The sequence below is a fragment of the Cardiocondyla obscurior genome, linkage group LG14, assembly GCF_019399895.1.
Source record: "Cardiocondyla obscurior isolate alpha-2009 linkage group LG14, Cobs3.1, whole genome shotgun sequence".
Lineage (NCBI taxonomy): Eukaryota > Metazoa > Arthropoda > Insecta > Hymenoptera > Formicidae > Cardiocondyla > Cardiocondyla obscurior.
In genome coordinates, this window is record NC_091877.1 from 1,076,423 (window position 1) to 1,089,401 (window position 12,979).

General features: G+C 47.4%; 1 protein-coding gene across 3 annotated transcripts in view; it reads left to right on the forward strand.

Moving 5' to 3' along the window:
* LOC139107836 (cell adhesion molecule 2-like) overlaps positions 1 to 12,979 on the forward strand; it is a 115,529-nt gene that overhangs the window by 98,903 nt on the left and 3,647 nt on the right. For all 3 annotated transcript variants that reach the window (XM_070665700.1, XM_070665697.1, XM_070665698.1), the window contains 4 exons: positions 8,959 to 9,176; positions 9,709 to 9,844; positions 10,186 to 10,319; positions 11,303 to 11,567. In XM_070665700.1, coding sequence (XP_070521801.1) covers positions 8,959 to 9,176; positions 9,709 to 9,844; positions 10,186 to 10,319; positions 11,303 to 11,567 — 753 coding nt within the window. The remainder of the gene's footprint in view (positions 1 to 8,958; positions 9,177 to 9,708; positions 9,845 to 10,185; positions 10,320 to 11,302; positions 11,568 to 12,979) is intronic.

Sequence of the window (12,979 nt, forward strand, 5' to 3'; positions counted from 1 at the left end):
GTTTCGATAATTTCGGCGGATCGGCCATTTAAATAATTCCCGCTCCCGTGACTCGTTTTCCCCGCACGAGATAAATGCGCACGCGATACACGTTCTAATGTACAGATATCCGAAATGACTATTTAATAAACGTGACCGATTATCAGCGGCGTGAATTAGCGCCGCGCCGCCGGCGCCTAAAGCCCCATTTAAATAAACACATAAATCTAACTTGCAGCGTGCATACACATTCCGCCGCCTATTCCGAGCATCACGCAACGTCGGGATTTCCTAAAATCTGGAAGTCTCCGGAGGTGTAGTTGCGGATTAACGCCCCGCGCCGCGCGGCGAACAAATTTATAATCTCGCCGACGATACGTTCAGCAGCGGGGATTAATCCTCGCATTACGGTCTTGATTTACAGTGGCAAATCACGCGCGCGCCCGCGAGTAGCTCCTCGCCCGGATGGATGCAGCGGCGTTGACGTACGAATAAGCAAGCGAATTAATAAATATCTTCTCTCGGCGGATGCAAGCCTTGTCCGCAGGTTGGCTCGTCGTTGTCGCCGACCGACCCCGCCGCCTTCGTCGTTTCTCTGTCGCGTGATCCTCCTTGTTCCGTACGCCTCCCCAATCGCGTTTAATTAAATCGACCGTGTCCGCGTCCGTCACGAGCACGTGCTAACAAACGCGCCGCGTCACGTCGCGTCGCCGAGGCAAAGCGCGGGCGAAGGCGGCGCGTCGCTCTCTCGATGGGCCAAAAAGATACAAGCCGGTAATGGTAAATGTTTCATTAGCGCGAAGCGAGGCAAATTTGCAGAGTGCGGAGTAATATCGCGGCTCGGGGATCGCGATAACGCGGGCACGTATACGTGCACAGACGCCGGCGAGCACGCACGCACACACCCACGTCGCGCAACATCCTCGTCGCGTTCGCGTCGCGTCGGGACGGGAGAAGCCGCGGCAATCGTCGCCCGCTTTTATCCAATTTATTTCTCGCGCGTGCCCGAGCGGCTTAACGCGTACGCGGCTTTGTATTTACATGCGCGAGGAAGAGCCGGAGATTTGTTCGCGTCTTAGGGCCCGGTCGGCATCTCGCGCTTACGAGACGTGTATCTCACCGCGCGCTATGAGACCGCGCAAATAAAATCGCTATCTCTCTCTCTCTCTCTCCCTTCCTCTTTCTTCGTCTCGTAATTCTCGTATGTAGAAGAGATGGATGAGGAAGAAGATAAATCAGGCACGACTAGATTTTCACTCAGGACGCGGGAACGCCCGAGTGCCAAACTAAGAGAAACGCTGTTTATTTCGACGCGGTGATTTCGTTTCGCGGCGCGTCAGAATCTTTCAAGTTACGGTCGACTGAATACGGAGCCGTCTTACCGAGATAACGACGGGGAAGGAGGCTCTAAACCGCGTCGTCTTGTGCTTTCGCATTAATATCGAAATTTCGCCAGATGAGCAGCGGGCTAACGTCCGTATAAAACGCTCCCGTCTCAAAGAGGTTCGTTAGTTCTCGATTCAATAGCGGCGAAAAATAAACGAGTCGCCCGAGTGCTTAAGGTCCGCGATAGAGACGGAAATCGATTTTGGAACTCCGAGAGATTAACAATTCAATCGACTCCGCGATTGCTACCCGGGTACGCAATCGTTTCGCTCCGAGGGTAATTTCAAGAATTGTTTACTCTTACGGTTTGCGCGGAAAATTAGGTATCGGCCGGCTATCAGTAATCTAAACTTTATTAAATATATAGCGGGATGAAAAAAAATGAAGCTGCATCTCGCGGGCGTACGCCGCTACACTTGGACTACAAATATCCATTTTGCCGGAATGAAAAGCGGGAAGAACCGCATTGACTAGGACGTTATATGAAGGATCGTGTAACAGCGAACCAACAAGTGACGTGAACAATTCGAAACAATCAGCTATTTGTAACACAAAAGATGAACAGCCATCTATTCACTTTATTGTTACGCCATTTCACTTTCGTGGCCATACGTTTTGCATATTACTTCGTCAGCTATTTTTTTTTTTCCTATATGTTTAATCACTTTGTTGCCAATCAACAACGTGACGCGATACGAGAGTTTAATAAAAGCTATTGATAGCGAATCAACAATTGCACAAAACTGCTGTATCGCATTGAAGAATACAACACGGGGAGGAAAAAAAAAAAAAGAAAAAAAAATAGAAATAAAATAAAACAAAGAAATAAAAAAAAAAAAATTTGTCAAACGAGGGAGGCAGCATCTGTTGAAATCACACGGCGATATCAGCGAGCGTATTATTTTGACATCGTGATATTTCCGGTGCGCGATAATTATCATAGCGTCACGTACATGTAGGTACGTCTGTCCCGTCCGTTTCGCGAAACTGTTTCCGTCCCCGCGCGATAACCGGGGCCGCTCGTTTTTCGCTCTATCATTCCGCGACGGGCGTGGGATTTAAATTCAGGGGCGCAGATATTAACTGGTAAAATCGACCGAGGCCGTCGCGCATATTTCACTCCGCGTTATCGGCTCGCGGTGCTTTAGGAAAATAACAAGGCAACATACGGCGAGGATCAATTATCGGGTTCAAGGAGCAGCGGCGGCGGCGGCGTCGGGAATAGTACCGCCGGGCCGTCGGTATTGAATTTATCGCAGCAGCTTATTTCCGCCAGTTGAAAGGAATATTTATACGGACAGGGGGGGACTAATTTATCTCGCAAGGCGTTTTATCGGCTGTGTTCGATCGGACATTCGTGAGCGGTTTTTTTTTTATTTCGCCCCGAAAGCCCCAAGCCGTCGCGCGCCATCCGGCGATACCTACAAAGTGACTTTCAAACGATCTCGGCAAGATCGCTTAAGAGAAAGTGAAACGCGATCGGACACGAAACGATTGAACACGCAACGACGACGCAATCGGATGCCCGTCTCTTTATTTATACCCTCTAATGAGTAAACTATTAGACGGGAAGGGGGATGCTGAGAAAACGATTAGGTGATCGAATTAAATTTTCAGCGCACGTGGTGGCGAGGCCAGATTAAGATTTCACGCGACTTAAATTTTAAACTCGGATCGATGTTTCACGAGATGTCTCATTTTAATTGAGTTTCGATACGAAACCTAACGCCGTAGATTAGCGAGTTGCGAAAAGATTTAAAGGTCTAACGACAGGTACGTGAAAAATCTATGGCAACCTTGGCCCTTACTACGAAATAACCGGGTAAGTTCCCGCGGTACGGAGTTCTCAACAATATTTCTTTCCGTATATACCGCGGATACGTCGGTGCTTTAACTTGAGCCATTTCTCGAGAAGGTAACGCTCCGTTGAGTAACGATTTTTTCACGCTCCGGCGAAAAAACACACGACCAGATGGTCGATCCAATAAATCTCTCTTCGCCGACAGTCCTTCGTAACTCTTTTAACTTATCCGCGGCTCGCATCCGTATCAATTTGCGGACGACAGCGAATAACGAATACCACGATCTTCCGCGGACTACTCGGGGGCTATCTGGATGAAGGAAAAAAAAAAAAAAGAGAATACCGACTATTAATTTGCGTCAAGTGCGCAAACCCGTATCTCTTAACTCGCTGGAAAAAAAAAAAAGAAAAAAAAAGCTCGGACTGGATTCTTCGGGGTTTCTAGCGTGCAGCTCTCGCGGACGACGTCATGAATTTCACGCGCGAAAGTAATGAAGAACAATGTTGGCCACGTACGCGCGCGCGGAGCCATAAATATTCAGTTCGCCGGGGCGCGCCAACATTTTAACCCTCTGCTGATCACGCGGCGGGGTGTGTATTTTGACGTGCGGGATTATATGGTGAGCTGCATTGAGCACAACCGGTCACCGAAAGTCCGATTAAATATTCATACGCCCGGTAATTGCCCGTTCTGCGATTCGAAATTGTCTCGTGGCAGAGAAAATGAGAGGGAGAAAAAAAAAAAGAAAAAAAAAACACACATTCCGTGCGGATAACGCTGGGTGGTCCTGTGATCTTTGCGACTCCCGACCGAGAGATTATTATCGTCAAAGGGTTCAATGTTTGAGGAATAAATTAAATTATGATAATGCTGTTTTTCAAACATTTCTCATTACGTTGAATTATTTCAAAAACAACTACTGCATTTCGCGGTGCTATTTTGTTTTCGCAAATGGGTTTGTAAACAATAATGCAGAATGCATAAATATTGGCAGATACGTAAAAGGAGCTCGAATAATTGCGAGCCAATACCAGGTGCTCCGCTACGATTATCTGAATCTTCAATTTTATTTTTTTTTGTCAATTGCGAAAGTCGAGTTATTTAAATATAGAGTGCAATTTTTAATTCATGAAAGAAACCATGCGCGCGCGATATTAAATTCATACATTAGTTAATTATATTAATTTTACTTACATTTGTGTTTTCCGGTTAGGTTGGGTCAAGTTATTTTCCGTCCGTCCGTCCGTCCGTCCGTCCTTCCTTCCTTCCTTCCTTCCTTCCTTCTGGTTGTAGTATCCTGGTTGTAGTATCCTGGTTGTAGTATCCTGGTGGTAGTATCCTGATTTATCTTGACGTGTTGTAGCACTTCAATTTAGGCAGCGCGGCGAACAATCAGATGTACAAATTTCCACACTCGATATTCGTAGCGTCGTTTAATTGTTCGAATGAGAACCTCGGCCGCGACGAAGAAGACGGGCGAGGTGCAAGTCTCACATCCCAGCAATGGCGATCGACGAAACCCGTTGAGAGAGACGGCGAATGAGACGGGCCGCGACACGAAATGTTTCCCGCGCACTTATCTTCTTTAAGTTCCTCCAAAGTCACTTGCCTGAAACGAGTTGAGAGCCTCGGTCGCGACGAAGAAGACGGGCGAGGTGCAGGACTCACACCCCGGCAATGGCGATCGACGAAACCCGTTGAGAGAGACGGCGAATGAGACGGGCCGCGACACGAAATGTTTCCCGCGCACTTATCTTCTTTAAGTTCCTCCAAAGTCACTTGTCTGAAACGAGTTGAGAGCCTCGGTCGCGACGAAGAAGACGGGCGAGGTGCAGGACTCACACCCCGGCAATGGCGATCGACGAAACCCGTTGAGAGAGACGGCGAATGAGACGGGCCGCGACACGGAATGTTCCCCGCGCACTTATCTTTCTCAAATTCATCCAAAGTCACTTGTCTGAAACGAGTTGAGAGCCTCGGCCGCGACGAAGAAGACGGGCGAGGTGCAGGTCTCACACCCCGGCAATGGCGATCGACGAAACCCGTTGAGAGAGACGGCGAATGAGACGGGCCGCGACACGGAATGTTTCCCGCGCACTTATCTTCCTGAAGTTCCTCCAGTCACTTGTCTGAAACAGGTTGAGAGCCTCGGTCGCGACGAAGAAGACGGTCGAGGTGCAGCTCTCACATCCTAGCAGTCGCAATCGACGAAACCCGTTGACGGAGGTGGCGAGTGAAGCGAGTCGAAAATGTCGGTCACTCGGTGCGCTCCGTCTGGTCCGTTCACGACGTAACCTGTCCTTTCCAAAGCGTTCCTTCGAATCACAAAACGAAGCACAGAACGATTAATAGACCGACACAAAAGTACAAGAATAATCGCTCGTTCCCGAGTCGACGACGTCGACATATATTTCGTACGCGAAGCTTTTTATCCGCGGCCGAAAATACGCGTAATTGCGGAGCGATTAGTAACACATCCGCACGCCCGAGCCTCCGCAATTAGACTGAAGTGATCGTTCGAGATTTCGACCCTTAGAAGAAAAGAGACAGCCGCGACAAAAATGCATAAGAAGCGAATAATATTAATAAATCGTTAGATATACCCTTTAGACGTTCATTTATCGTGAATATTAAACAATCTCAGTCATTATATCGGCACGGAACACGGGCCTCGTCACGGATTCCGGCACAGTAAGAGCGTCACTTTACTCTCAAGAAAACTATTGCGCATCGCGGCGCGCAGATTTTCGGCCAGCTGGCACGGGCCCGTCCCGAATCTCGGCACAGTACGAGGGTCACTTTACTCTCGAGAAAATTCACGCGCATCCGCCACGCGCAGATTCTCGGTCAGCCGGCACGGACTTCGACACCGGCAACAATTAAAACTAAATAAACCTAAAAATAAACCTAATCGTAAAACTAATCATGAAAACTTTCTTATTCTATCGTCTGTAATCAAATTAATTCGCGGGTATATGCGAGCGCATATTTCAGAACGCCGCCGTGAAGGTTTATAACTAAATTAAATAAAGACGACGAAAAATTAAACATTGCTAGTTTAAATTTAATATTTAACGCCCTCGTAAAGATTCGAAGAATCTGTGATACTAAAGTTTGTTCACGGCGTACAATACGGCCGCATTCTATTTCGCCACCTAACACCATCATTTCGCTCGCGGTATAAACGAAACGGCGGGAAATAAAACGCCTTTTCAGATCCCTTTATCTCGTTAATCTTGTCACGCTTTACGCCTTCGAGATACAAAGCATAACAGGGGGAGAAAAGGGAGGTGTGGGAGGGAAAACGGGAGAAAGCGATGGGAGAGGTGCTTATTGCGCGCGTTGAATCTTTCCTTAGCTACGGACATACCCCACCGTTCAAACTTGGCAATGTCAAGACCGATAAATAAGACTCGCAATCTTTCCCGCCAGTCACGGTACAATGGGAGCAAAAAATCGTAAGGCGTATCAGGTGCGAGACAAGATTGCAACAGGGAAACTTACACCTGGTGCGCTTGGAAATTCGACTCCGGTTCACCCCCAGCGCGGCGGTCAGACGCGGATGTTTTCCCGATATTTTTCCGGATTTCCTCCCAACGCTCTCCCACCCCGTGAACACACACAATCCACGATACGAAACAAATGTCAAACGTATTGGCGTGTTTGCCGGACAATCAATTCCTAATTTTTTCGATTGTAAATAAATAAATTTTAAATGAGGAGAAACAACGGCACTTTTTTCGCGATTTAAATAGTGAAGAGTTGTTGAAAAAAAAAAAAAAATACAATTTATTGCGAACTATCTTTCACTGGAATGCACCTCGATGCAAATTTGATTCTCGCCGGAGAAATATTTATTTCGAATTCGTAAAAAAAAATGTGAACAATTTCCAATCGATGCGAGTTACGAATGACACCATCGCTGGCACGGCCACTCACGTTAAAATAAGTTGTTCACTTGTGTGTAGTCGTACTTTTTTTTTATATACTACATATATAATTTTACGCACGTTGCGAGTACCTGGCGGAGATCAACGAACACGACCCGGGGAAAAAATTAATTACTACCGATAAAAGGATCCGTCGCGTTCGGGCGGCTCTAACAGCGATTCCTGGATGCGCGATACGTCGCGTTGCGTGACACCGATGCTTATCGAATCAATGACAACGCGTGCACGTGCGCAACGCACGCGCGAATAGCCGCGATAAAGACCGGCGATGTAAACGGCAATCTCATTCGGCCGGTTCACTCATTAGCCGGCTTAATTTAAGACACCGTCGGAATTTTAAACATCGGCGAACATCGGCGCGATAACGTAATCATCGAATCCTGGTTTTGACCCGCGTGCGAAAGCAGAATTAATTAATGGCATGAGCGAGCGCCATGTTCACGAAAGCAAAGCGTCATCACTCGTTCTTCTTTTTCCACCTCGATTGTATTATTTTACAAAAGCATCCGGTATGATTAGAAGGCACGTGTGTGCGGAAAGAATTTCGGCAAACGCGTCTCGCGCGCCCCGCTTCATTATTGCACAGCGCGCTCGACCACAATTACGGCATGGAACGCTTGGTTGTTTGCAATTCGGTCGTAACAAACTTTGTAGTACGCGGAATGATCCGGACATTTTTCTCTTCCCTCCTCTCTTCCCCCTCTAAAATAAAAACTTTAGCGAGCTCACGATTTTTTTTTTTGTTTCCCTTCTTTTGCGAAAATTGATTCCGGAATATATTACCGAGCTTTCAATTTGCGTGACGCACGAATCTCGGCAATTGTGCTTCAAATTAAATCCCTTTTCAATTAAAATCCGCGAAACCTTGGCCCCGAGCAAGGCACCCATCCAGAAATGAAAAATTTTCCAATTAAAAAAAACCAACACTCTCCTCGGTTTAGAATACAACTATTTATGGGTGAAAGAGATTGCCAGTCTAGGTCGTTCGGTTATATGTGCCGCGTATTTGTGTTACGTTGCCCGTACGTTTAAAGGTTCGCTATACGTTTTGAGAAAAGAAACACGCGCGGAGAAAGTACATTGTCGAAGAAATTTCAACGTCTCAAAGGTCGTTGCAATTTTAAAACGGCATACGTGAGCCCGCGCTCGACACGGTTCTTTGGTTATCAATTATTCGCCGAAGTCGATATCGAAGTCACGGCGCCTTTCAGCTCTTCGACATGCAATCGCGGGTTCTAGGAAGAACATTCCGTTCTATTAGATCAATTCATTTTCGCCGTGTTTCTCCGCTAAAGCACGTCGCGTAAACGTATATAAACGCACGAATATAACAGAATACAGGAAATACGTCCGAAAAGAAATGTGTTTATAATGTTTCCCCGCGATCTCCCTTCGGTTACCGAATGAAATGCCGAACGAGCGCGCCCGCGAGATGCAGATATTATTCTCGTTAAGCGCACCGAATATGAATCACATTGTATGATTCAAAAAGCGCTCATTACCGTGAATCACGTGTGACTCACTGTCGACAAACTTTGCTGCACTCATTACGCATACGAATATTATCGTCGAATTGATCGCGCGTCGCGTGCTACGTTGAAGATTGAAATTGTAGCTCGGCGCAACATCGTGATCGTACCGAGGAGCTCCCGCGGAAGTATCTCTCTCTCTCTATCTCTCTTTCGTCAAGCGTCATGAGCCCCACGTGAATTCGCCAAGTTTCCCACGCAGCTGCAATTGCAGCTGTGCGGGCTGAAAACGGGGGTGGAGTCCAGATCCCGCAGGGTCCACTTGCGCGGCGCGCAATCCTCCCGCAAACTACAATCCGAAATCTTTTGCAGGCGTCGTCGTCGTCGTTGTCGCCCTACGCATGACGTCTCTGCAGATACCGGAGCACGTCGTGCTGAATGAGACGGTGCGCATGCAGTGCAACTTCAACTTGGACAAAGAGCTATTGTACTCCGTGAAGTGGTACAAGGACGGCCACGAATTTTATCGCTACACGCCCCGAGACGCGCCCATGGTGGTAACGTTCCCGCTGCCGGGCGTAAACGTAAACGTGAGTACGAGCTTGTGCGAGGGACGTTTAGAATACCGGCGAACGGAATCCTGGCCTTTGCCACCTGACAGTGCTCAAACCGGAGAACGGTCAGGCGAGATCTTTTCTTCACGCGAGGCGTAATATTCTGCCGTTTGCACGCGGTCGAGACACTTACCGCGAAAGTTTATCGGATAACATACATCGTTCCCGAGGTATTGATATAAATTTGCTATATTAAAGCCTCTTCGGTGGCGCAAACTTGATTCGCTTTAATGTTTTATTCGAATTAACGGCGAGCGGAGTCGCGCGATGCTCGAGCGCGGAAGAAAGAGTAATAGCTTTTTTAATTCCCTTTTTTTTTTTTCTCCCCTACCCGTCTACGTTTAAACGTACAGGCATGCATAATGCGTCTTGTACATCCTTTACTACGCGAGGAGCTTTTTGCTCGATCCCGATAGAATCTGGTTTGTTCGCTACGCTGTGCATCGCGCAGGCCCCGGCGTCACGCTCGATCGGGCGCAGCAGCTTGTAATCGCGAATTTGCATTCAGAGGGACGAGTCCACCGAGAGTTCGGTTGTCTTGAACAACGTGAATCTGACGAGCTCGGGGAGGTATCGGTGCGAGGTGTCGGGTGAAGCTCCCGCCTTTGAGACGGTCTCTGATCACGGGGACATGACTGTAGTCGGTAAGTATTGTCATGGAAAATAAACGCGAGCGTGTTCGATTAAGCCGGGGAAAAATCCTGAAAAGGGCTGAAGACAGCTTTTCATTTCGAGCCCCACCCCCCCGCGATCGCATTGACTCGGCGTTACTGATAAAAATCTAAATCTACAAACGCTTCGAGACACCGAAGGTTTTTTATTCCTCGAATAAACTGCGTTAGGGCGCGACGGTTACTCGGACGTAATTTGCGAGAGGCGAAACTAGATAAATGAATACGTACAGTAAATGCGCGCGGTAAGATAAGGGGGAATCTAATCCGAGGGTACGACAATAGCACTAGAAAGGGTCGTGGCAACGTTTCAGTTCTACCTAACGAAGGACCGAAGATAACCGGTGGTCGTTCCAAGTATCAGGTGGGCGATGTCGTTCACATGAACTGCACGTCGGCACCTTCTAAACCACCTGCGCTATTGTCCTGGTTCATCAACGACGAGCCGGTAAGTGAGACACTTAAATTGTCGACGAAATAATTGTAACCTTTGTTTCACGCTTCGCTAAACTTTTCCAACCGACGCGACGAAATGCGTACTCGAAAAGAATGAGTGGGATGAAAAGAAAGCGGGAAAAAAGATAGAAAGAAATTGAGTACAACGAAGTTGCGGTATATACAATTTGCTAAATAAATCGAAGCATGTTATTTCGTTCTGTGTTCATTGAAAAAAAAAAATATATATGCGTACGCGTGCCGCGTGTATTTATTTGCTTTAATCTCGGGAATTATTTCTCGATAATGTTCTAATTAAACATTTATTTTGATAAAGCACTAGTCACCGTTATCAATTAAAGGTGAAACGTCGACTGTCTCTCGTATCAACGTTGGATATCGATCTCTGACGTTCTTGTATTTTCCATTCATCTGATCCCATTTATGTATCGTTAATATTTACGAAGCTGCGTCTTTTTTTTTTTTTTTATAGAAAATTCGTTACCGCGTTATATTCCAGTAAAATTTTTCGACCTGCGGACGCGTAGCTTAACCGAATTAAAGATTAACTTTAAAATAACTTTATCTCCGCAGTGCGCGCGTTTGCTGATGAATGTTATTATCATTATCGTGCGATAATTAGAATCTTGCTTCGGCGCTTCATGCAATTTTGCGTAATTGGTTTCACGAAAAAATTTGCATCCGGGATCAAAAGAGCGCAATCTCTCGTTCTTAATTGTTTTCAAATTGCATTCTACAGAATCGCGTATCTGTTTTCTATCTTCCACGCGCCTAATTGGTGCCGTCGATGCCTGCGTAATCCAGGTCGCGAGTCTACGTCCCAAATAAAAATGTACTTAATTGCTCGATCCCATCAATCCCCTCACCTACCTCCCTTCCCGTCTGTATCATCCACGCGGAGCATCTCGATTTTTCGCCACAATAAAATTATGCCTCTCGCAAATCATTGTAAAGACGCGGCGCATCGTCTTTCAGGCCAGCACCGACTATTTGACAGGGCCTAACATCGTCAACGAGGGAAACGGTCTGGAGACCGCGAGGCTCGGTTTGAAATTCCGTGTCGCGAACAAGCACTTCAGGCGGGGCGACATGAAGCTAAAGTGCTTGGCCACAATAGCCACGGTCTATCTACAGAGCAACGAGGAGAGCGTGGAGGGCGACGAGAGCATTCTGAAAACGCCTATAATGGAGAGCCGCGAGACCCGGGCACAGAGCCACACTCGCGAGGACCTGACGAACGGTAAGCCAGCCCCCCTTCGGATATCGCCTCCGTTACTTTCCTACCCCGCACGCCGCCCGCAATTGCGCAACGTTCCCCCGTTATCGATTAACCCTCCCAAATGCTGAATTCAACTTTTACCCTGTCTAAAAGTTCGCGGCGAGAGTTAAAATAATTAAGGTCCGGTGCACCGGCGTTGATTATTGGTATAACCGTAATTACCAGGAATCGAAGCTATAGCCCTGTAGTTTCCGTTACGGGGGATGAAACGTGTATTCAATTAAAGAGTTACCACCCCTCGCGCTGCTACTTCTCGCGTCACTTAGCACTTCTTCTCTCGCTGCATTCTTCACCACGTTCGTGCGTTCACGACTCTCTTTCGAACCCCCTTGCGCTTCTGCGGTTCGCAGTCGCGGTGAATCATCGATTGCAAACAGGGGTGTGGGCGATGAAAAATTCACTTAGATCGAGCCGTCGGTTATGAACTCTCAATACTTGAAGCCCGGTAAATTATTCCGTTGTCAGATTTGAGCAGCAAAGAGCAGAGCGATCGCCGCACCCTCGTACCGAAATATTACGGCCAATTTTTTTTGTTCCACTCGACGCGTGCGGTTTTTCGAGAGCTTCACGTCGACCGGAAAAACATTGCGCGTAATTCCGCAGTCCGCGCGTACACGTGTGCGATTAATTCGCCGCGGTAAAGAACTTTTTTGCTTTCCGTTGGAAATATTTCGCGATCTAAACCGATTGTAAATATGCATATGCTCCGCGCCATGCGCCGAATTTTCAAGCGCTGCAACTCTCGCAGATATTATTTGTCTCGAGATGAAGAGTAATCCTTAAACGCGACGGTATACTTCCGTAATATTGCGCGAGGCGACTTCGTTTCCGGACACCGAAAAGTGTCCGGCCCCAGCTCAAGTAATGAGGAGTCTCGGATTAATGCCCCAAGTATTAAAACGTATCCCCGTAATCGTGTATGCGGCATTAATCACAACGGGAACTAATTACTCGATGCTCTAATCCGCGATAGCGCTATCGCCCGGGTCCCGCAATAAAAACTGATTAATTACAGCCACACTGTATTCAAATCCTGAACTAAATTACGGCAAGAACGAGGGCTTCGCGAAATGAATACGGGGGATATAGCTCGGCGTCCGAATTAACCGTTAAGGGATGTATATCGCAAATTCGCTAGTCCTCCCCGCGAGTCCGCATCTTGCGCAAGTGCATTGTCAACAGCCGCATTTTACTCGCGAAGCTGCACTCCCGGGCGTTTTGCGCGAGCACGGTCTTTTCAATTAAAAAAAAATTCTTCAAGGCTTTATCAGCGATCCAATTCTTCGACGTCAGAGAGAATTCCGGTGTCAAAGCTTCATCCGAACCCAGGATATTTTCACTCTCGCGAACAAAGGCAATTAGCGACTTTACAA